The sequence below is a fragment of the Coturnix japonica genome, chromosome 1, assembly GCF_054131305.1.
Source record: "Coturnix japonica strain WE chromosome 1, WE-NBRP24, whole genome shotgun sequence".
Classification (NCBI taxonomy): Eukaryota; Metazoa; Chordata; class Aves; order Galliformes; family Phasianidae; genus Coturnix; species Coturnix japonica.
In genome coordinates, this window is record NC_140663.1 from 30,158,236 (window position 1) to 30,181,689 (window position 23,454).

The 23,454-nt window shown below is 43.1% G+C and overlaps 1 protein-coding gene across 2 annotated transcripts in view; it reads left to right on the top strand.

The window, feature by feature from the left end:
• Positions 1-16,849, top strand: part of SRGAP1 (SLIT-ROBO Rho GTPase activating protein 1) — a 129,895-nt gene extending 113,046 nt beyond the window's left edge. For both annotated transcript variants that reach the window (XM_015855441.3, XM_015855445.3), the window contains exons 17-22: positions 2,821-3,045; positions 3,723-3,802; positions 10,776-10,956; positions 11,540-11,674; positions 11,796-12,141; positions 13,886-16,849. In XM_015855441.3, the coding sequence (XP_015710927.2) occupies positions 2,821-3,045; positions 3,723-3,802; positions 10,776-10,956; positions 11,540-11,674; positions 11,796-12,141; positions 13,886-14,263 (1,345 nt within the window). In that variant the 3' untranslated portion in view covers positions 14,264-16,849. The remainder of the gene's footprint in view (positions 1-2,820; positions 3,046-3,722; positions 3,803-10,775; positions 10,957-11,539; positions 11,675-11,795; positions 12,142-13,885) is intronic.
• The last annotated feature ends 6,605 nt before the right edge of the window (positions 16,850-23,454 follow it).

Sequence of the window (23,454 nt, forward strand, 5' to 3'; positions counted from 1 at the left end):
TACCCTGTCTTTATCTGCTTTCCTCTACTGGTATCAGTATTCTTTACTCATATCCAATGTACAGATTACATTCAAGTTGCCTTTAACGTGAAAGATAATCTTTCAATTGACAACAAAATTGGAGGAAAACCCCAGTTTCTGTTTAAATTAAAACTGCATTTGTCCTACAGTGAGCAGGATATAACAAGACAGATTAAAGTGATGTCCAGAATGGGGAGTGCAGTCTACAGCAGTAATGCAAGAAAAATAGCAAATACAAACTTCAGTTATATTTAAAATAATTTATGTAATTCAAAAGTAGATTTTTTTCCCTCATCTCAATCTGATTTTGATCTCCTGATGGAAAAATAAGCAGTATATTCAAACCGCACAGGCATTGCAGGCTATATGTGTGATGCTAGGCACTGCCAGAATGGAATGTGTATTGCCTCTTCTGTTTTCTGTTAATGGCACTACCAGTACATAAAACATGTATCATCTGTGTGTGCTTTGATATAAGCTGTTTGGATCCTAACAAAACACAGGCAGCATCTGGAAGGAAGGTTGTGTGAGGAAAGGGGAAAGGTCTTTATTATATTAGAAAAGCTACTTCATTCCTAAAGGAAAAATAAAACAGTTTGGGCGATTGCTCTCCCTCCGGTCCTTCATAGCCCTCTCTAGTTTTGTTGAGTATTTTCACTGCAAACTTGACTTGTTGTGCACTTTGCCCTGATTCTTTCTCTTCCTTCTGCTGTCATGATTGTCTGTTTCCTGTTATATCTGTTTTCCTATTGTCTTTTTCCTCTTTTCCTTCTAAATTTGCCCTCTGCTGATTCATTCTGTCTTTGCTACCTTCCCCATTTAATCCTTTCTGTTTGTTCCTATAGAAACAGGCTCTTTTCAGCCAGGTTGTGTGTGTGCTTGTATTAACAGCTGTTCCTGTTTCCTTTCTTCTAGTAATTCATGAACCACTTTCAGGTAATATTTAAAAGAGGGGCAGAGATCCAAAGTTTTGTGAAAGCAGCTATTCATTGAAGGCATTAATTCATCACTCAATAGTGACACGGTGTAAATATCTCAAATGCTTCTGTTGCAGCTTCTCCTCTGAATAGACATATAGACTGACCAGAGTTATACAAGGTTTTACTTGGTACGTGGTCATGTTAGCTGAATCTGTGCTCCCTACACTGGAATGCAGTTCAGAAAAAAGGCTAGATCTCTTACTGCCTCTAAACTGCTCGTTTCAGCTGCAGAAAAAAACATTCCCATAGTTTGACTTTCTGCAAATCCAGTTCTGCTTTTTGATTATGTTCATATGGCCAAGAAGTCATTAGATCTCACAGCTAGAGGTCACCTGGTCTGGCCTCCTGCTCAAAGCTTCTAAAGGTAGATCAAGTTGCCCAAGGTCATATCCAGTCAGGTATTTCAGGGGACAGGGAATCCACAGTCTCTCCAAGCCTCACAATGAAGTTTTCTTCCTGCTCTCAGCTGAGATGTCTCTTGCCATGCTTTGTACCTGTTGCCTCTCATCCCTTTGACGTGTACTTCCAAAGAGTGTCTGTCTCTCTCACACTTGTGATCTTGAATGTACAAGAATGCAGCTGTGTTTCCCTTTAGTCTTCTTAAGGCTAAACAAACACAGTTCTCTCTGTGTCGCTTTGTGCCCCTTGTGCTCAGGCTCTCTAACCATCTTCTTGGACTTGCACCAGTTCATCAGTCTCTCAAAACTAGACTTAGTACCTCCTGCTCATCATGAGTGCTGAGTAGAATAATGAATTCCCTTAACCTGCTGATTTTGCATGTCCTAATACAGCTATGTATGCAACTGGCCTTCAGAGAACACACTGCTAAACCACGACCAGCTTCGTGTCCAGCAAGACCCTAGTGTTTTCCACTGAGAGCTGCTACACAGCAGTTAACTCCAGACTATAATAGTATGGTCCAAGACATGGGCAGGACCTTGCATTCATCCTTGCTTTAACTTGACAAAGTCCATGTTAAGGCATCTCTCCATTTTGTCAAGGTCCTTCTAAATAGCAGCCCTACCCTTCAGTGTATCTCCAGCCCCCTGCAGTGTGGCATCGTCTGCAAGCACTTCCCATTCTTTTTAACCGATCCTGCACAGAACCACTCAAAAGCTCGAATGACCACTAGAAATTTTGATGCTCTTGAATAAAGGAATAAAGAGCAACTTGTCATTCAAAATAAAAATTGAAAACTAGTCATGTTTAATTTTCTGTAGGAAAGAAGAGCTGGCAAAAGTTGATGAACAAGAGTAATCTAAGCCTTTTCTTTAGCTGCTTCCAAAATGAAACTTCTGTGGGAGTATCTGATCACAACACAAGTGTTATGTAGTAAAAACAGAAACTAGAAGTCAGAAGAGTCTTTGTAGAACATGGAATTTCATTGCCTCCCTAAGACAATTCAGTCTGCTTAAGTTACATAGCGGGTTGTTGGGAGTCATGCATCAAGGTCAGATGAGAAATGATATGCCTCCGGTACCCACTTAGGATACAGTCTGCTTGGGCTTCCAGGGATAAACGCTGATGAGATGGATGCAGCAGCAGTCAATGCGTTTTACATTAGTCCATTAGGTCAGTGTATACTATATATAACAGTTCAAGAACACATGCATAAATGTACATGTATGTGCTACATACTCTGTAATGCATGTAAACTATTGAAGAAATTCCCTTTTTTGTTTTGTTGTGCTATGTAGAATTGTGCCAGAGAGCAGGAAATCTCTGCCTGGGGACGGAAAATTAAGTTTCTCCAGTTTCCCAAATAAGGTTAGTTACAGTGGAGAGAGGTCATTTGTTCTTGATTTTTCTTTTATTACAGCCTTTCACAGTACAGTGATGAAAACATGATGGATCCATACAACCTGGCCATTTGTTTTGGGCCAACCCTGATGCCTGTTCCAGACATACAAGATCAGGTGTCTTGTCAGGCACACGTGAATGAAATAATCAAAACTATCATCATCCATCATGAAGCTATTTTTCCGGATGCTAAGGAACTTGATGGCCCGGTGTATGAAAAATGCATGGCTGGAGATGACTACTGGTAAGTCAGAACACTATCCTTCTTACTCCTTAATAAAATCATTAGACTGGTTGTCTGGATAACTCCTGTGATGAAGAATGACTTTCGAAAAAGTATGGAGATAAATGAGAATATACTTTAGGTTCGTATAGGAAAGCTTTAGCTGTAAAACACATGAAGCAAAGACAGTTATGATGAGGTTCCCTACAAGGCTTTATGGCAGATGCTAGCCCTGTACTCAGCCAGATAATACCAGAATTCACAGTGTAATGAGCAGAGTCCACAGTCAGACAGGATAACAGCTGACTGGCTGAGAACCACCAGTTCAGAAGGGAGGTGAACAAATTTTCTTTTACGCTGCCTTCCCCCTGCTCCTTTCCTCTCTTAGTCACTCACTCTTTTCATAAGTGAGAGGATTAACAGATCCGTAATAACTGAAGATGTTCTCTGAATGAGAGAGATGTAGACTTCTTCTGTAATTATGTATTCATAGCATGCAGTCTGTGTTGCACATTACTTTATACACGATAAGAACACTTTTTAGTGATTGAATGGGAGTGGCAGACCATTGATAAGTGTGGAAGATGTCAGTTATCCCCAGTGGACTGAGGGGGAGAGGGGCTGGAGTTGAATGCTCGCTGAAGCATCCTTTTCATGGTCTAATTTCAATCTCTGCTTGACCTTTCATTTCCTTTCAGTGACAGCCCATACAGTGAACATGGTACATTAGAGGAAGTGGACCAGGATGCTAGTACAGAGCCCCATACCAGTGAAGACGGTACGGCCATTTTGTTGTTGTTTCTTTGATAGGAGTAAGTCTTACAGGTGTTTCATGCAGGCAACCTTCTTCCTTTCCTAGTTGTGTCTCATTTGAAAGAAGAGATTTTCAGTCCCGGTGTGCTGTAGCAAAGCCAGCGTTTTTAGTCCTTGTTTGTGTTCTTTTTCACTCTGATCTATCTGTGTTTAGCCAGCTGTTTCCTTGTCCTCTTCTGGTTTGCCCAGCAGTCACAGGAAGGGCAAGAGAGAAACTATTTCAGTCAGCAAATATTATTATACGATTTCTGATATGATGTAACATTTTTTGTGATTCTTTGTCTTTTGTCAGCAGAAGTTGAACTTAGCAAAAGTATGTCTTCAAATATTTTATCTAAGGGTTATTCGTCATTCAAAATACTTTATTTTGATATAGATGTAAAAACTGCTGCCTTCTAGGAGACTTTTAGCTACTGAAAAACATGTGTTTACTCCAAGTAAAACTTCTGAACAGGTTGTTCACAATATTGATCACAGACACTATGGAAGTTTCAGATATCATTGATATCCATGAAGAATTTGGTGCATCTTTGTTATATGAATTCTTTTTAACTAGATAAGTAACAAAGGTCTGTTTGACTGTGATGTACTTCAGTTGAACCATCCCTCCCATAAACTTCTGCCTGGTTAACAAGCAATTGTAACAGATGGAAGGAGGTGTCAGAATTGTTAAGTAGCCAGTTAGAGGAGAAGGATTAAAATATTCCTTCCTGTAGAGAAGAGCTGCAGTGTGAATTCACTGCATATCTGTGGTGTAGGCAACTCGGAGCAACAAGCACACCTGCACTTATAGCAAGTGCAAACAAAAGGTACCTCTTGACCATCTTAGAGGGTGTATGGAAGGAGGAAGAGAGGGGAGAGGAGGAAGGGAGCTACAACAGGAAAGGAAATTGTTTCTTTTTTTAAAAAGCAATGTATACGGGACATTAAATAGGAGCTGGGAAGACTGCCATAGGGAAGGGAAACATTAGGAGTTTCCTATAGGAAACTTAACTGCATTGGTCCTAATGCGCACCAAGCATGCAGGCAGTTGTTTAAGTGTAGCTGTGCCTGTCTGCTTTGTCATGCAGACAGGTTGCCTGGGACAGATTGCCTGTCTCTTCCCCTTTGCTGGGGTGAGGAGAGGCAGGCAGAGTCTCATCAATGCACCTGTTCAGAGAGGACGCACAGCTGAGTGGGTAAGCATCACATAGGGGTGGAAAAAGACTGAAAGGAGAATAGAAGTCTCTTGCTATTTTTGTGCCTGGGTTTATCCCATGCCTTCACTCACTGTAGGGAATATTGACAGCTTTATGAGACAGCCTGTACATGCCATCATCTTGACCACCTCTCTGTAGCTAAAAGCACCTTCCTTATGCAGTACAGCACCATAAAATGATGTGAACAACCTCATAAACACACCTTATCTTTCCAAGACAGCATAGCCAAACTTAAGGATACATCCTTGTATTGGATGTATCAGGCCAGATCAGAAGCTGAAGAATTCCATCTGCCTCTTGTTTAGAGCATAAATGAAGTAGGGAAATGCAGGCAACGCACCAATGCAGTATGTAAGGGCCAACTGTGCGGGCCCATGGCCGAAATAACAGAGAGTATTAAGTGGGCAGGGAAGAGAAGCGCAGTTTTTCATCAGTAGATGAAGGTGGTTACCTCAGAACCATGCTTAGGAAAGATTAAAACATTAACGGAGTAAGAATGTGCCCGTTCAAGCTATGAAAATATGTAGCGTGTCACCTGGGGCTCAGTAATTGTGTGCTCTACCCCACCATTTGTCCTAGGAATAATTTTACATTACTGTTCTGTTGCTACTTGTGTTACAACCCTGTCCTTGATGGAAACAAACCCTGAAGAAAAGATCTGTCAACAAAACAGGGAGATTGAGCTGCTGGATATGTGTGGTTTTTTGTTCACCAGATGGGCCAGCAATTAGTTGTCCCATCGCACCTTTTTATTCTGTTCAGTACTGAAAGGAAGCAGACATTTGTGCTTACAGCAAAATAGTTGTTAGCACAAAGAAATATTTCTAATCTAGAGAAATACTGTTGCAAAGACAAAGATTAGCAAACCTCCGGGTTGCACACAAAACACTGTTGGCCTTCTGTTCTCTCAGCCTACAAGCTTTAACTCCTTTGTTTCCATGGATAGGAGCTTTCAGTTATAATAGCTCATTTTTCTAATGTTACCTACAGGCATTGAATTAAGTGCATTTACCATTTCACATTTATTCCAACGTGCATGTTTTACTTATTTCTTTGGACAAATCTTTTTATTAGATGTTCTTTGTACCAAATGTGAGAATAAGTGAGAATTGTGCAGGTTGCATATCAAATCTCAGCGGGGGAGGCACTGATGAACCCGTGGTGGACCTAAAGAGTCTGGAGTATTTGGGTGGATTGGGTGTGACTGATTCATTGATTGTAGGCTGGATTTGTCACTGCCACTCACCAGTGGACATGGGGAGGCATGGCGTTGTTGTATTGACCAGACACATGGTACTCACCCTGCTGGGAGATGAAAGAAGCTAATTCTGTACATTTCAATTAATGCTAAAAATCTGATTAGGTTTATGCTGAAATGTTCTGTACATACCCGAGACCAAGGAGGTGACCTCATAGGAATTACAAGGTTACTGAAACATAATCCAGAGGCTATGACCAAAAGCTAAAGGATTTATTTCTCTGTTATTGTTGCTTTAAGAATTGCTTGAACTGTGTGTGAAAGTCTCTGCTCTTAGTAGAACAAACCCATCTGTATTTGCTACTTCAGCAGCACCAGGGGTGTTTAATTACCATTTACAAAGCAATCAGATTTTATAAAAATTAAAAAAAAAATAAAAATGTAATGCATCTACAGAGGTAACATCTGGAGGCTTGGGGAAAAGATGGCTGCAGCCTGTAATTGAGCACATAAATACTTCATGACTGCTTAGTTTTAAGCATATGAGTAGTCATTTTTCTTCCAAGGCCATTCGTCTTTGTTTATTTCTGTTGATCACTGGAAAGGGATAAGAAAAAGAGAAGGTGATGTATTTTACTGCAGTGTTTCTGGGTTTTTGTAAATGGGGGTAAAATATCCCTATTGAGGAAAACACGTACCTTTCTTTTCCTCTTAAAGCCAGAAATGAAACCTAATTTGTGACGTTTGGAACATTTGTACTCACATGTAGACAGTAAAGATTCAAACAATGAAGGACGTTGTTTATATTTTGCTCAAGCAATCTTTAGAATACTTCTTTTACCTTTAATTTGCTGGATTATTATTTTTTTAATTCCTGTTGGGGCGGATGGAAAGGCATGACTGGATTTGTTTTCAAAGGAAGTAAATGAGAATTTCCTGAGGAAGTCAAACAGATGGGTCATTTCTCCTGGGAAAACATGCATACGATTGATACCATGCTGTTCATAGATATCTCATAAACATAGGATAAGAACTGAGACGGTAGTTCTGCTGGAGACAAAAATTAAAGGGATGTGGAAGGCTCGAAGTTATTGTTGTGTCCCTGGCCTGTAATGTTTGTATTATTTTCAGTAGTTCATTCTGCTAAAACCTGTCCTACCAACAGCATGCAACATCTGTTGGCTTTTGTTGCTCTCCAGTCAGAGCACTGCTGTCCTGAGGACAAGACTTTTCAATAGCAAAGCTGCTTTTCTGTGGTGGGGTGCAGGAGAGGTGGAACAGATCAAGAGATAGGAGATAGCCTCTTCCCAGAGGATGTCAGGACACAGTGTATTCCCATCAGGCAGGGTACCCCCAGGGTAACAAAGGATGTATACAGCAATGACAGCCCTCCTGAAAAGTGCAGGGACCCATTGTCCCTCTCAGCCTCCTCATGCCCCGAGGTGCAGAGGGCAGCCTGGTGCCACTGTAATGCTGTCACCACTGCAGGGAGGCCAATACTGCATCTGGGACTGAGACTGCAAAGTTAAAATTAGAGCTTGTGTTTCCTATGCCTCTTCTGCTCTCGCCTGGAGAGATTCTGGCTTTTGACAGCTCTGCTTACTGTCCATCTGACCTTCACTTCTGAGCACACTACAACATAACGTGCCATCACATGATGGTAGTAATCATAACAGAATTCGGGATCATAAAGAAGTGAACAAAGCTGATTGTAATGAAGTCCCTAAAGCTTTTCCCATGGTACTTCAGTTTGTCCTAATTTTTCCCTTCTTTATCTTTGCCTGAATCACTGGAGATGATTGCTGGTGAGATCATACATGTCACCAAATGCTCATTGCTGCTGTAGGCAAATGCCCCCAGGTGTTGACAGAGCAGTACAATTACATTTCCCTCCAAGCTGTCAGTTTTACTGTTAGATGCTGCGGTTCGGCACCACGCAGAGTTTGAAATACAGATCCCAAATTCAGCTTTCATTGCCTTTGCTTTCTTTGAAAAATATTTGTCTGCCTGTTGGTAACCTTGGTATGAAATGGCTTAGCTTCTCAACAGAAGACAGATTCCCATCATGCGCTGCACTTAACATCAGTGTTATTCCACTAATGGAGATATACCTAACTCTAGTTCCGTCCATTCATTGTAAATAAAAAGACATTTAGACCTGTACACTCGAGAGTGGGATACTATACGGTCTGCTGAAATTAGCAAAGAAACAGGAAATCCCTTAATGAGTCAACTAAGGGGTTTATCAGTCAGTCAGGTCTCTATGACCCTTATGAGTTTGCTTCAGAGAATGTCAGAGAAAAACATGTCTGGGCAACTTGGGATCTTCCTATTTGCTGGAAAAATTGGAGGGTTTTTTTGTTTAGGTTTGTTCTGGGGGGTTCTGGGTTCCTTTTATGTTGTTGTTCTGTTGTTTTTCTAGCATTTCAAAGTATTACCCATTAGTGAACAAGTGACTCTCTGAAACCTGGGCACTTCTGCTTCTAAGTTCTTGACTCATTCTTCTATAGCTCCTAGCTTGCTTGTAGGCTCAGAGTCATATCCATACAGTCTTGTCCTTTGGAATTCTACCCGAGCTCAGTAACATCTTCATGTAATGAGCTACACAAGAAACATGTGTGACTTGTAAAAACTGCATTTAATAGAATCACAGAATGACAAGGTTGGAAAGGACCTACAAGATCATCTAGTCCTCCCATTATCGTTGCTATCACACACCACTAAACCATATCTGGTAGCTCCTCATCCAGATGCCTCTTGAACACTGCCAGGGATGGCAACTCCACCACCTCCCTGGGCAGCCATTCTGGTGCCTGACCACTCTGAGAGAAGAAGTGTTTCCTTATGTCTAATCTAAACCTCTTCTGGTACAACTTGCGGCCATTTCCTTCAGTCCTGTTTGTTGCCTGAGAGAAGAGGCCAAGCCCCTCCTCATCACAACCTCCCTTCAGGAAGTTGTAGAGTGCAGTGAGGTCTCCCCTGAGCCTCCTCTTCTCCAGACTAAACAATCCCAGCTCCCTGAGCTGCTCCTCATAAGACTTGTGCTCCAGACCCCTCACCAGTTTGGTTGTCCTTCTCTGGACACGTTCCAGGGTCTCGATGTCTTTCTTGTAGTGAGGGTCCCAAAACTGAGCACAAGACTTGAGGTGCAGCCCCACCAGAGCTGAGTACAGGGGGATGATCACCTCTTTGCTCCTGCGGTTTCCTCCTATCGGTGTTAGGTCATTGTAATTCAGTTTAACATTGCTTTCTTAAAACGTGATGCAAGATAAACAGGCACATTTAACTTCCTTTCTCTTCCCCTGGTAGTAATGCCTGCTCTGTCACATCTGTACTTCGTGTTAGAGAGATACTGTAGGTAGAATATCTAGAAATAAAAACAAGATTGTACGTTTGAATACAGCACTAACATACACACTAGCATTCGATTTTTCCAGATTTCCCAGAATGTTTCCATTGATGCCCCCTTTACTCTCTCTTTGCTTAAAAACAGAAGAAAAAGAAACCTCTCCCCACCCCTGGGGAATGCCTGTCATGGAGCTATACAGCAGTGCTGTATTTGAAGAATTAACCCTGTCATTGCCAAGTTCTTAGTTGCATTTATGTAATTGATTTATTCTAGTGTGCACTACTTTTGTGCTGTAGAAGTTATTTCTCCATGCCCCTCTACGCCACCTTAGGAAAATCTCTGGTGTTACAGCTCTGACCAAGCAGAGCACCCTGCAGTTTGCTACAGCGCAGCCACTCAAACAGCAAGGCACCAGGCAGCCTTCTGTGGGCCGGGCAAGTCATTAAGACAAATAGCTGCAAACTGTGGCCTCAATAAAGATACAGTCACTATGTTTGCTTACTGCAGGATGAAGTTAATTTTAAGATGCACAAAATGTTGTCATAAAGGGACAGTGGCTTTTATTACATGCCTGGCTCTTTGGGGAATTGCTACCTCAGCGATTTTAATTTGCATCAGGCAGAAAGTTGCTGCACTAGTCATTAGCCCAGGTGTTAATTTCCACCTAAATATTGTTCTGGTTCTATAAAAAAGACAGTTATTTCCATGGTCTTACTTGGAGTTATTCAAACCAACAGCATATTAATTTTTAGAATGGCATTTTGCAGGATTTTCTTCAGGCATTCTCATTGTCTTTATCACACTGCTTCCTCAGATCTCCAGTTGTTCAGTTGGTTCATCTTACATTACAAGGTCCTCATTGCCTCGCCTCCATCCCACACCCAGCCATGAAACAGCCCTTCATCTGTAGGTTTAGCCCTCCCTGCCAGCAGCAGCTCTTGTGCCATTGGAGTCTGCTGTTACATTTTCTGCAGCTTCCAAAGCAACCCAGATGTTTCATGCTTAGGGCACAGATCATGTAAGGAACATCCTACAATGACTGCTTGAAGTCTGCCTTAGCTCAGCTGATCTCTGTCAGCTCTTCTCAGTAAGAGTGAGCATGAAGAAAATGCAGTAAGTGGGTTTGATGAAGCCAAAATGCAGATAGGCCTTCATGGAATCTGATAACCACTCTTTTTCCCTCCCTATCCAGAGTGCGAGCCAATAGAAGCTATAGCCAAGTTTGACTACACTGGAAGATCTGCACGAGAACTCTCTTTCAAAAAAGGAGCTTCCCTTCTCCTGTATCATCGAGCATCTGAAGACTGGTGGGAAGGAAGGCACAATGGAATCGATGGCCTTGTCCCTCACCAGTACATAGTGGTGCAAGATATGTAAGCAGTGTCTCGTGCAACAGGGCTCTTGGTGGGGTGTAAAAGCATACTGAAGCAATTAACAAGTAATTTCCAAATGAGAGAGTGCTTTGAAGGTTCAGATGGGTCAAGCATTTCCCTTTTAAGCAGCATCCTTCTGTCTTGATTATCTCATATTGGTAGCTCTTGATCAAAAGCCACTGCTCGGCTAAGCGAGTTTGTGGATGTGTTCACAGTTCATTAAGAGATAGATAGGTGCTACTGCACCTCTTTTAATCTGCCTCTCTCTTTCTAGCAGTTGATAATAGTTAACCTCAGAATAGCAAGGGGTGGAGAAGAGCAGCCCTGAGCTCTTGTTTTGTAGTATCAAGCATGTGCATTGCCAAGGGTGACAAAGTTGTTGTTTGCAGAAAGGTTACATGCAAACAGAAAGAGCTCGGTAATCAGAAGGATTATAAGTGATTTTTGGAGACTCAGAGGGGCTGCAATGCATTATAACATGCTTGGAATTCCTTAAAGGGGATTAACACCTGGGAGTACCAAGATGCTCTCTTGTCACACCTGATTTTCTGACCTCTAATCTCACTACATGTGTTCTGCTCAGGGATGATACTTTCTCTGATACACTGAGCCAAAAAGCAGACAGTGAGGCCAGCAGTGGACCTATAACCGAGGACAAGTCATCATCAAAGGACATGAATTCTCCTACAGATCGTCATTCTGACACCTATTTAGGAAGGTAAGTAAGTTAGAGCATAACAGGTTTTTGCCAGTACTCAGCTCAGGTAACACACCAATTCTTAACGTGTTTATGGTGGATCACTACAACTTGTACTATGACTGCTTCTTCATTCATACAGGCAAAGAAAGAGATCAGAACCACCACCTCCTCTAAGACGCCCTGGAAGAAGCAGTGATGGTCACTGCCCAGTACACCCCCCTCACCCTCTCTCCAATTCATCCGTGGAGCTGGGATCCCCCAACCTGGCAACTCACTGCAGTCCCAGAGCCCTCCTTCAAAACCGCAACCTCAATGCAGACAGCCCTGAAAGGAGACGCAGGCCTGGGCATGGCAGCCTCACCAACATCAGTAGGCACGATTCTCTGAAGAAGATTGATAGCCCTCCAATCAGAAGATCTACATCGTCTGGTCAGTACACAGGTTTCAACGATCATAAGCCACTGGATCCAGAGTCAATAGCTCAGGTTTGTGCCTTCTTTTCCCCACTCACTCTGCTTTTAATAAGGGCAAATTTCAGTGAACAGCATAGTGGGGCATGGGGCGGGGGTGGGGGTTGCACTAGTATGAGTGTGCAGGAGAATATCCTATTTAGTTTTCTAAACAGTGCGTGTGAAGGAAAACGCATTAAGAGATCCTGGATGGAGAAGCACAAGGGGAATAGATGTTGCAGAAGCAATAAAAAGAAATTATTTCCCGTTACACCATAACCAAATTGCCTCTGCCACACTCTCTGCTAGCACAATAAATGATTGCAATGGTTACGTTAAGTCTCTGTGCTCTGATGAAGGCAAGCCTAATCTAACATGCACGTAATTAGTGTTCAGTTATTTCTGAGTATTATGGTGTGCACAGATATTACTGTATCTAGCTTTGACTGGCTAGGAGCGGCCTTTGTCGTTCAAAGCACAGATATACATTCTGGAGTCTTGTGAAGTGTAAATCATATTTAGCTTTCATATAGATCATATGTGGTTTGTACAGTACAATTATGTGGTGCTTGTAGATGTTCCTTAGAACATAAAATGCAAGAAGTTGCCCTGTTGTAAATCCTGGGCCATATGGTTCCCATGAGAACCCCTCAACAGGCTCATTCCTATCAGTGAAGTGATAAGAAGGGTGGAACAGGAAACACCCACTCATCACATTGGTCATTGTGGAAGTAGGAAGAAGTGCTTTATGGTGAAGATGGTGAGACACTGGGATAGCATGTCTAGTGATTCTGTGAATGCCTCCCCCTGGAAGTATTCAGTGCCAGGCAGGATGGGGCTGTGAGCAACCTGGTTTAGAGGGAGGTGTCCCTGCCTATAGCAGGGGGCTGGAACTAGAGGATCTTAAAGGCCCCTTCCAACCCAAACCATTCTGTGATTGTGCAAAACTGGTAACAGGGAGCTCTTGAACAACTTAATACTTCTGTCTTCAAAACTCAGGTTTTGTCTAGATAGTATAACATGATTCCCAGGGGCACCCTGTGGGTACAGTGTGACTGCAGAAGTATTTTCCAATAACACTGGCACTCATGATTTAAAATTTCATATACTGACAATGCTTGCTTTCAAACTCAGCTTCCAACAAGGGACACAAGGGACCGTCGTGGTTGGGTCAGAAAGCTGAACCACTACTAGAGAGTTAGAAAATCTAAATGTTGTTACTGCTTTGTTTGACTCTAAGTTGTTTATTTACTTTTCTTGAGCCACACATAGAGCTGTTTGGCTCAAGCTATCATTTTTCATGCCTAGACTAGTGATAATTTGGCTGTGTAAGAGCCTGAACTTTGCTTAACCTATGTGAAAGTTCTTGTGAGTAAGCAAGGAACGTTAGATATTTAACCTCAGTTCTGTCTCAGTACCACTGAAAAGTAATAAATCAGTGCTGGTTCTTTCTTTCAATATTTGTGCTTGAAAACCTAATGGAAAAAAAATAGCTCATGGAACAATGATATGTTGCAGTTTCTCTGCTTAAAATTTAACTCAGAGAAACAAGAGTGGAGAGCCGACAAACATGCAGGCACAACTTCCTTATAAAACATGGTTCGTAACCCCTGTCTTTCAAATGAACTTGGTGCAACTTGGCTTTAACACTTTAATATTCATTAAGGAGAGGATAGTTGGCAAGTTAACTCATGCATTTTGCACCCCTCCCTGGTCCTCCTGCCCTGAGTGTTCAGTAGCAGCTCCAATGACGTGCCGCTCTCTCTGTGCTCTGACACAGGACATTGAGGAGACGATGAACACGGCGCTGAATGAGCTGCGGGAGCTGGAGCGGCAGAGCTCCGCCAAGCACGCCCCGGACGTCGTGCTGGATACTTTGGAACAGATGAAGAACAGCCCCACCCCCGCCACCTCCACGGAGTCACTGAGCCCTCTGCATAGCGTGGTTTTACGGAGCTCTGAGCCTCAGATTCGCCGCAGCACCAGTTCTTCCAGTGACACCATGAGTACTTTCAAGCCCATGGTGGCCCCTAGAATGGGAGTGCAGCTGAAACCTCCCGCTCTTAGGCCAAAACCTATTGTTCTTCCAAAAACAAACCCTAGCATAGGGCCTTCCCCTCCTTCCCAGGGTCCGGCAGACAAATCTTGCACAATGTAGAAGCTCAGCCACCCACAGTGCCCGGCTGGAGTATGCTAGGGAAAGAAATGGATTAATGATAGAAGTCAGGGCTCCATAACATCATTTGTTCATGTTTATAACTGGAGAGGCTTTGTTTTTCAGTGTTTTTGAATGTATTGTCTGAAAGTAGCTACATTAACATGGGCATTTGTATTTTGTATGGTTTCAATTAAAAGAAAAACTGGACAATTGTGCATCATTTTAAAAGAAAACAAACGTAGACTTACTTGAAAACTTGATGCTGCACCGTTTGTAATAAAACCAACACGGATCACAAACAGCTTGCCACGTTGTACCGTATTTCACAGTCTTACTGTAACTATGTAATAACAGATCCTGCACAAAAGTAATGGGCAGGGAGGGGGGTATCAGGGAGGTGGAACCTCTCGTTTCCGGGTCACCAAACCAATTCTGAAGCAAGTTAGGAAGAGCTGAAATATAGCATGTGAGGGTTAAGTGTCTGTGTGAAATGTCTAAGTCATCTCAGGCCACAGTTGCTATTTAAGACACACACGAAGAAAAAAAAAAGCCACCACAGCTCTCACAATTGGCACCAGTTTGTAGCTTCTTGTTGTCAGTCGCACTTTGGGATCGGTGCTGAATACATCTGGATCTCACAGTGCTGTGCTCTCACTGATAAAAAGCTGCATCCCAGGTCACAGCTAACGCATCTCCAGGATAGTATCAAGAATCTCCTCCTTCCACCACCATAGACCTTCATTCCCTGATACTGCATTTCTCACAAAAGCTAACTTCATTTAAAGTTGCTAGCTGGGCAAGCCAGGCTCTGGGGAGCGTGTGACTCTGCCGGTCCATTTGTCAGGCTGGTAGGCAGTTAAAAGGACCAGCAATGCAGTCATTCGGCAAAGTATCCCGTCGACTTTATTGCTCAGTGGCCGATTAAAAATGTGATTTGAGCTGCAGCAGTCGGAGTTTGAGCTGCCCCAGTGCTGCTGGTTGTCTCACAGCGCTGTGCTGACCGCAGCCCCAAAGGGCGCACTGCAGGCAGGCTGCCCCACGGGACAGGCAGCTGTTCTGCCACCTGGATTCAACCTGACTCAGGTTTTCCGTAACCACTTTTTCCCCTCTTGTGTTTTGTTTTCTGTTTGTTTTACTACAGAAATCAGTACCTTTCTTATGCCTCTGTGTAAGTGAAGACTGTCAGCTTTGCTTAGCACCCTGTTGTTGAGCTTTGCTCTACGTGAACTGCTCAGAACATTGCAGCAGTAAACCATCATATGATTTCTGTGTATAAGATTTCCAACACCCAACCCATAAAATAAGTTCTAGTGAAGAGGATGGGAAAAAAAGCACCCATAGTAGTCCAGCTATGGGAGCAGAACAGGCTTTGAGTGAGATGTCTCTTTCCGTGCATTATTTAAGACCTCACCAATAGAGAGCTGTAAGTTGCCCTGCTCACTACGTATAATTCAGTCTGGGAGAGGAAGAATGGTGACAGCTTTTGATACAGACAGGTACTGAGGTGGTGTCATTTTGGAGCAATTTAGTTCTGCTGTGGTTTGCACTCTGGAGAGAGACAACGCAAAGCCCCAGAGAAAAGCATCCCATTAAATTCATTCGAAAGCCCACCTGTCTGGGCTCTCCCACCACTCCCACTATGTGCAAACCCATCATCAGCCCCACTGCAGGCTGTCCTCTGTCCCACTGAGAAGCAAAGTCCGGGTCCCCAGAGCACAGTGCAGGCAGTGGCTTCCCAGCCTGGTTAGTGCTGCTCTCCAGGGTCTGCACACTCCTTTGGGACCGGGAGATAAATGCCAGTGGTTCCTCCGTTTACTAGAAACAGTGAAGCAAACTGGAATTCCAGCTGTCATTGACATGCAGTTGTAGTCTAGCGTTCTTTAAAATAACCAACCTGGCATAATTGAGATGGATACCTGTATCTTTAAATTGCATAGGGAATTTTGTATGTTTAAATAACTGTACTGAACTCCATAATGCTTATATTAGAAATTGTTTAGCAAAAGAAAATATTAGAAACAGTGCATTTAGTGAATGCATCCACTTAGTGCATTCACACAGTTAAATGTGTAGTTCGATGGTAATTATAGATACTTAAAAGTATAGTAAGTGGATATGTAACAGGGAAGACTACTACAACTACAGGCGTACTAAAGGGTAACTCCTGCACACCTAATCGAGTCAGTATTGTCCTTTACTGTCAAGTTTGATGAATTGCAGTACTGGTAGCTTCCTGCTTGTTGACTGTTACCTACTTGTGTCAATGTACATCTGTAGTATGTACATGTGAAAGTGCCTTTAAATTTTAGAGGAGCTTTAGCCTTGCTCTTGTACTGTTGCATTTCCATTGCATCCTTCCCTGTTTGTGTATGGCTGCATTCCCATTGCATTCCTTCCATTCTCGAAGAACAAACAAAAACATGGATACTTCACGGTTCTGGAAGAGAAATGCACTGTTAATCTGTTGTGACAATGCACTTTTATGTATAGTACTGTACATTTTGGCATGTACCATTACAAGCTTCAGTATACATTCAGGTTTGTTCCTCATAGTGTTATCTTTATAATAAAGAAGTTAGTTCTGTCTGTGCGTGTAGTTTTGATGGGTCAACCTCCGTACTGTCTGGTGTGGGTTTCTCATTTATCCTTACCTTCCCCATGAGAGAGTAACCAGCATTCCCTCAGCACCCACACCCAACCGGCGTCCTATCGCCATCCTGGCCTGAAGCAGTGCTTGTTCCCAGACAGGATGCTCCCTAATTAACGAGCACCATCCCTGTACGCCCACCAAAGCCCCTCTGACTTGAAGGAGGAGAAAAGCCATTTGGAAAAGAAGCATTTTGAATGCTTGCTTAAACCCAAGTGGGTGAGGGGAGCCATCTTGGGCTGTGGAAGCCATCTTGGGCTGTGGGCTTCTTGGGCTTGTGCCGCTGCCCACAGCACCGCTTTCCATACAGCTTCTGGAAACCTGCAGGAACATTCTTGATGGGCCCATCCATCAGCCTGCAGTGCCAGCCTCTGTGTTTTGGCACCCAGTGACCTACTTTAGGTATTTCTGCTTGTCCTCTGCCACACAAAAGCTGTCTCAGAGCTGCAGGAAGGGCCGGCACAGGTCGTCCCTCACTCAGGGCCCTGCATAGCCCAGAGGAAGCGTAACCTAATTCCTGCAGTCAGCTGCCGAACAGAGAGGTTTCTGTGGCAGCTTTCAACCTATTTTAAAACAAAAGGGAAACCACGAGTTGAGGAGTACCCTTCCCTTGTTTCACTTGTTGCTGAAGCCCTGGTGCTGCTTTGCTGTTCGCTCACAGGCCTTGCGGTGAGAGCAGGCCTTGCCTTCGTGGCATTTCAAGTGTGATATGAGTGGAATCTAAGATCCTTCACAACCTCAACCAAGGCATGCTGAGAACCGTGGGCCCATTCGCCAACCAGTTCAACACATCAGACTGGTTCTTCACTACAGTGTTTGCAGAGAGGCCTGTTATGATCATACGGCAACTCCATGGCCAGCAGCCAGCAAGGTGCACCTAGCAACTGCCACCAATACCCACATCCCAGAATTTCACCACAACTTTCTCAGCTTTTCAGATGTTTTTCCCTTGGTGCTACTATAAGAGCATGTCCAAAATTAATTCCTATCATCGAGACCTCTCTTCTAAATTTCATGTACATCACGGGGCTAATTTTGTGCTTACATCCCATTTATCCTGAACGAAATCCATTTACACACAAGATAAAAATAAGGAACTGAAACGCAGCTGATCAGGGATTGGCAAATCACACATAGTTAATTCTAAATTATCTTCCATTCTCTTTCCCACCTGTGGTCCCCATCGGTGTGGATGCTGCCAGACCAACCATAGTGCTGCTCCTCCACTACTTCTGCAGCTGAACTGCAGTCTCTGAGCTGCTGGAAGTCACTCCCTGTGCAGGGCAGAGAAGGATGGTGAGCCCATGGCATGAGAGCACTCCTGGGGTTTTGTTTCTCTTCTGGGACTCCAGCACCATCTCTGGTGTTCACTCACTGTTGTTCAGCCTGGAGAGGAGAGAGAACAACTCCAGGGAGTCTTCCTTGCAGCCTATGAATACATAACATAAGAAAGATGAAGATACTTTTTACTAGGGCGTGTAGCGATAGAACAAGGGGTAATGGGTTTAAAGTGAAAGAGGGCAGGTTTAGATTAAACATTTGGAAGAATTTTTTCATGGTCAGCATGGTGAGGTGGGAGGTGTCCTGAGGTGTGGGGGCCATAGTGGCGAGGCTGGTCTCTTTTCAGTAGTGTGTGGGGACAGGACTAGGGGTAATGGGCTTAAACTGGAGCATAGGAAGTTCCGCATGAATGTGCACAATAACTTCTTTACGGTGAGGCTGACGGAGCACTGGAGCAGGCTGCCCAGGGAGGTGGTGGAGTCTCCTTCTCTGGAGACATTCAAGACCCTCCTGGACACCTACCTGTGCGACGTGGTGTAGGGAACCTGCTTTGGCAGAGGGGTTGGACTCAATGATCTCTAGAGGTCCCTTCCAACCCCAACAATTCTGTGATTCACCCAGAGGCTGCAGTTCTGTATTTGAATGGGTACTTGGGTACCCTGTGGCCCCATGAGTTCCTGAAAACTTTGTTCCTTAGGTCAATGAGTTTGACACAATTTATGGGGGTAATTACAAAGCTGTGGACAAGGGAGAGAAAGAAAACAGAACTATTATTTGTAGATGTCAAAGTGATGCTGTGAAAGCTGGACTTGGTTCTGAGGAACTACAACAAGCCCTCCAGGACGTGGTGGCAATGAGAACTCACACGAATTGTATGCTGAAGCACACAGGGATCAGTGGTTTATAAAGCAAAACGAATGCTAAAAATATCACTGCGATGACAAAGATTTAGGAGTGCCAGGAACAACCCAGATTCCCACCCAGCACTGTTCAGGTCCAAATCCTAACACTTTCCTGAACCAATATCCTTCCTATGCTTCCTGTCAATGAGTGTCAGTCTACCGACCCACAAACGACTTCCTGCTAAAAAGCACATAACAAAGCATTGAAGACATTTATGAGGTATCAGTGCTGTTATGTTGTACACCTAATTTTCTAATTTTCCAAAGGTCCAAAAAACAAGAGGAAACAGTCAATTTAAATAGGACTGCATCAAAAAGATGCATTTCCAAGACTACATATATATATATATATATACACTGTAATTTACTAAAAGGGAGAAACCGGAGCAAATTTGCTTCAGAGATCAGCTCAAAATAATTTTTCAAATGGGCACCTGATATCCCATCGCATCACATCCAGGTACAGATGTGAATAGCAGGCACAAGATTAAAGAAGTGCCTGGAAGCAGCCTTACCAGCAGAGTTATATTTTATTAACACACCTTAGGCAGTAGTGCACGTAACTATATTAGGTTTAGCAACTTATAGTTCACCAGAGGTTTTCTTTTCTTCCCATATGTGAAAGCAAAATGTATCCTCAGGATGCAAGAAAACAAGTAGTCCAATGGGAAGGACATGCACTGTCCATGGTGGGTGTGAATATTTTTGTCCAGGAAGAAATGAGGTGAACTGCCATGTCCAGAGACCCCCTCAGATTACATCTATCACTCCCCAGTACAAAGATGACAAAAAAATCTGCTCCATCACCATGACAACTCTTGCTGCCTCATTGCCATAGTAACCAGACGAATACTGTGAGTTTTTAACCAGACACGTGGTGAGCAGGTGGCCAAAGCACCAATGAGGAAGAGCCACTACTGCAGCCACCACCAGGGTGGGTGCTCAGCTCTGTGCTGCTGGCAGTCCCACCCAGCCCACCTCTGAGCTTCATGTCTATCTCTTTCTGTGTTTCCCAGCCACTGGCTGAGCTGCCCTCCACTGACCGCTCTCCAAAACCGAGCCCATCGTCCTGCTGGAGTGCCACAACTGTGCATTTGACTCATTTAACTGCGTGTTTGTTTGTTTTGCCAGTGATTTATCAGGCTAAGATTAAACATGACTAGAAAATTTTCATCTTCACGCAGAGTCAATGAAGATCTGCTCTATTAAATCCATGCTCCACGGGGTGGCTGTACACACTGCATTTGCATCCCGTGCACGCAGTCACATTATCAGCTCAAAGGCGCCGTGCTATCCCCTGTACAATCATAATTTCAACACAGTCACATTGAAAGATGTGTTTACTGTGCACCGCCAAAACCCTCATTATGATGACTACTCACACCGAAGAGAAGCAGAGAATAACCCCCCAAAATAAAAATATATATATATAATAGAAAATCTTCCCAGGAGCATGTTTCAAAAGATGATGCCTTGGATAGATATGCCCCACTGGGGAGTCAGGTCTTGACCAGTCCTTGAGTAGAGTTTGGAGCAAGCTGACAGGGGGTATTACCCAGCTCCCTCAATGGGCTGTAACAGTCATTAGCTCATGTTGTGATACCGCGGCAAAGAATAATTTAGCTCCCCTACTGTTTAAGAAGAAAAAAAAAAAAGTTAAGAATGAGGGAAAAAAATCTATAAAATGCAACACAATTTTCAATGAATTTGGTAGTTTTCAACAGAAAAATCATAAAAGCTTTTTAAGTGGGATTTGTTTTTTTCTTTCCAACTCAGTGAGAAGCCCCTCGTGAAGATGAATGAAACAAAATCATTTTAGTGCCCGCGTACATATTGAGGAATGAAACAAGATACTTGCTATTGCTGTTTACAGCTAAAACAGAGCTCCATAAATTGCTCAATGGGGAAGCAAGCCAACAATACTAAAACAAATCTGCCTAGAGCATTAAAATCTATCACGTTCATAAACGTGTAGGAGAGTACAAATAACAATTCTATCCTGGAGACAAACTGAGCTCAAAACCACTTACATTTTATATTAACACCACCCTCTAGTGGTAGTTTTCCTGTTTTACCAAGGTAATAAGGTAATTAATGCATTGCCCTTATGCATGGGAAAAAATGGTATAAAAATTGCATACAGCTGGTTCCTTCCCTGAGCTGGACAGAGCTCTTACATTTGGCGTTCCTTAAGGAGTGCCAGCTCTGGGAAAAGTTCTACCTGGTTTATTTCTAAAGATACTTTCTGAAATAAGCATCCGAACAAAATAATAAGCCCCTGTAGAACACAGCTGCGGCATAACCTTTCAGATGAATACGTAAGTTCTTCCACGCTTGGTGAGCAGATTATACTCTGAAGCACGAAAGCTATGCTTTTAACATATGATTATCGTATCAACTCTCTGAAGACATTTCAGCTGACAGCTTTGAAGATACATATAGGAAGAACTTGAAATAGTTCTGTTTCTTGAAATTTCACCTCTTTCTTGAGAAGCTGGTTATACTACAAAGCCATCAAACTACAAAACCATGTGGTTGGGGTTTTTTTCCTACGTTCTTCCCCAGGAGTTGGTTGGCCATGTCTCTAGAGAGCTTAAGGGCCCATGAGAGCTGGTCAGTTTTCCAGAACCACCTTTTAAAAGCTCAGGAGCAGACAATCCCACTGTGCCACAAGTTAAGCAAATGGGCTAGAAGACCAACTTTGCTGAACAGGGAACTCTGACAGGAATTAGGCTTGAAAAAGATGAAAATGATCTCTGGACACAAGGTCTGTCTTCATAGGGAGAGTATGGAGCTTCAGTTTTAATCTACAGGGAGAAAATGAGAAGAGTCAAAGCCCAGCTTGAATCGCCACTGTGGTGTCAGACAACAAAAACATCCTTTTCAAGTATATGAACCACAATTGGACTAATACTTGGAGTGGAGATCACCTAATGAGGAAGGAAGAGGAAAAAAAAAGGAGGAATTTAATGCTTTCTCTATTTTTTTTTTCCTCGGTATTTAACAGTACTGACAGTACTGACAGAGCCTGGCCTCAGAACTGTGGGACTACGACTGGAGGAGCAATGACTGTCCATTTGTATATATGAAAGGACTATGTGAGCTCAGTGTGCCACAGGTCCAGTGAGAAGCTCATCAAAGATAAATGCCAGACACTCGTTGTGGGTTAACCCTACAGGAAGCATTGCACAGCTGTTCACCCATTCTCCCACCCTGCCACAGTTGAATGGGGAAAGAAATGGAAAGAAGTAAACCTCACAGGTTGAGAAATAAGACAGTCTAGTAGGATTGAAAAAGAAGGAAAACTAATAATGATAAAAGAATACGCAGAACAAGTGGTGCACAGTGCAGTTCCTTGGCACCCACTGACAGATTCTCAGGCACTTCCTGAGCAGCAGTCCTGCTCTGTGGCCATCTCGCCCCAATTTGGTCCAGAGTGACGCCATATGGTATGGGATATCCCTTTGACCAGCCTGGATCAGCTCTCCTGGCTTTGTCCCCTCTCATGCATCTCCCCAGCCTCCTTGCTGGCAAGCTAATGTAGAAAGCTGGAAAGTTAACTTAGAGTGAGCACTGCTGTGCAAAAACTAAAATGTTGGCACATTATAAACATTATTTGTGATGCCTCGTGCCTCTCAGTTTTCAATAAATGATTGGATAATGCCCTCAGTAATATGTTTTAACTTTTGATTAGCTCTGAGGTGATCAGGCAGTTGGACTAGATGATGTACAAAGGTCCTTTCCAACTGTTCCATCCTGTTCTGTTCTACTCTACTGTTCCATTCTGTTCTATTCTACTTCTCTCAGAAGTAAGTAGAACAATCCCTTATTAATCTAGCTGCCATCATTTCAATAAGTCATCCCCAATTAGAGATGAGCCCAATGGACCCAAATCACATTGTCCTGAGACAACTGTTGTGAAAATTCAGCATGTGAAATTTTGGAGTTCTCCAGATAAAGATATCCTGCATGCAGACGGCAACTTCAGCATGGAAATGGTAGATTCACTACGCTTAAGCATATTGAATTTGCAGGCAAAACAGTGTAGATAAATTGCTTAGGAAGCTGGGGTGGGAACTCCATTTATCTCACTTATTCCACTCGTAAGTAACAATAAAAAAGGACAAGCTTTTCCCAAATGCTTATTATCCAATAGAAGTCAAAAATAACTGGCTATTGCTCTCTCTAGATAGATACATATGAAGAGAAGAAGAAAATAACTTTTACTGTTTCTGAATCTTTCCTTCAGCATAATTTCAGGAAGAGGTGAACTCTACAAAATGATTTCCATACCTACACTGGGACTTAAATGGTCAAATCTGTAAATCATGCAGGCAGATTTGGAGCATCAGATTAAAAGC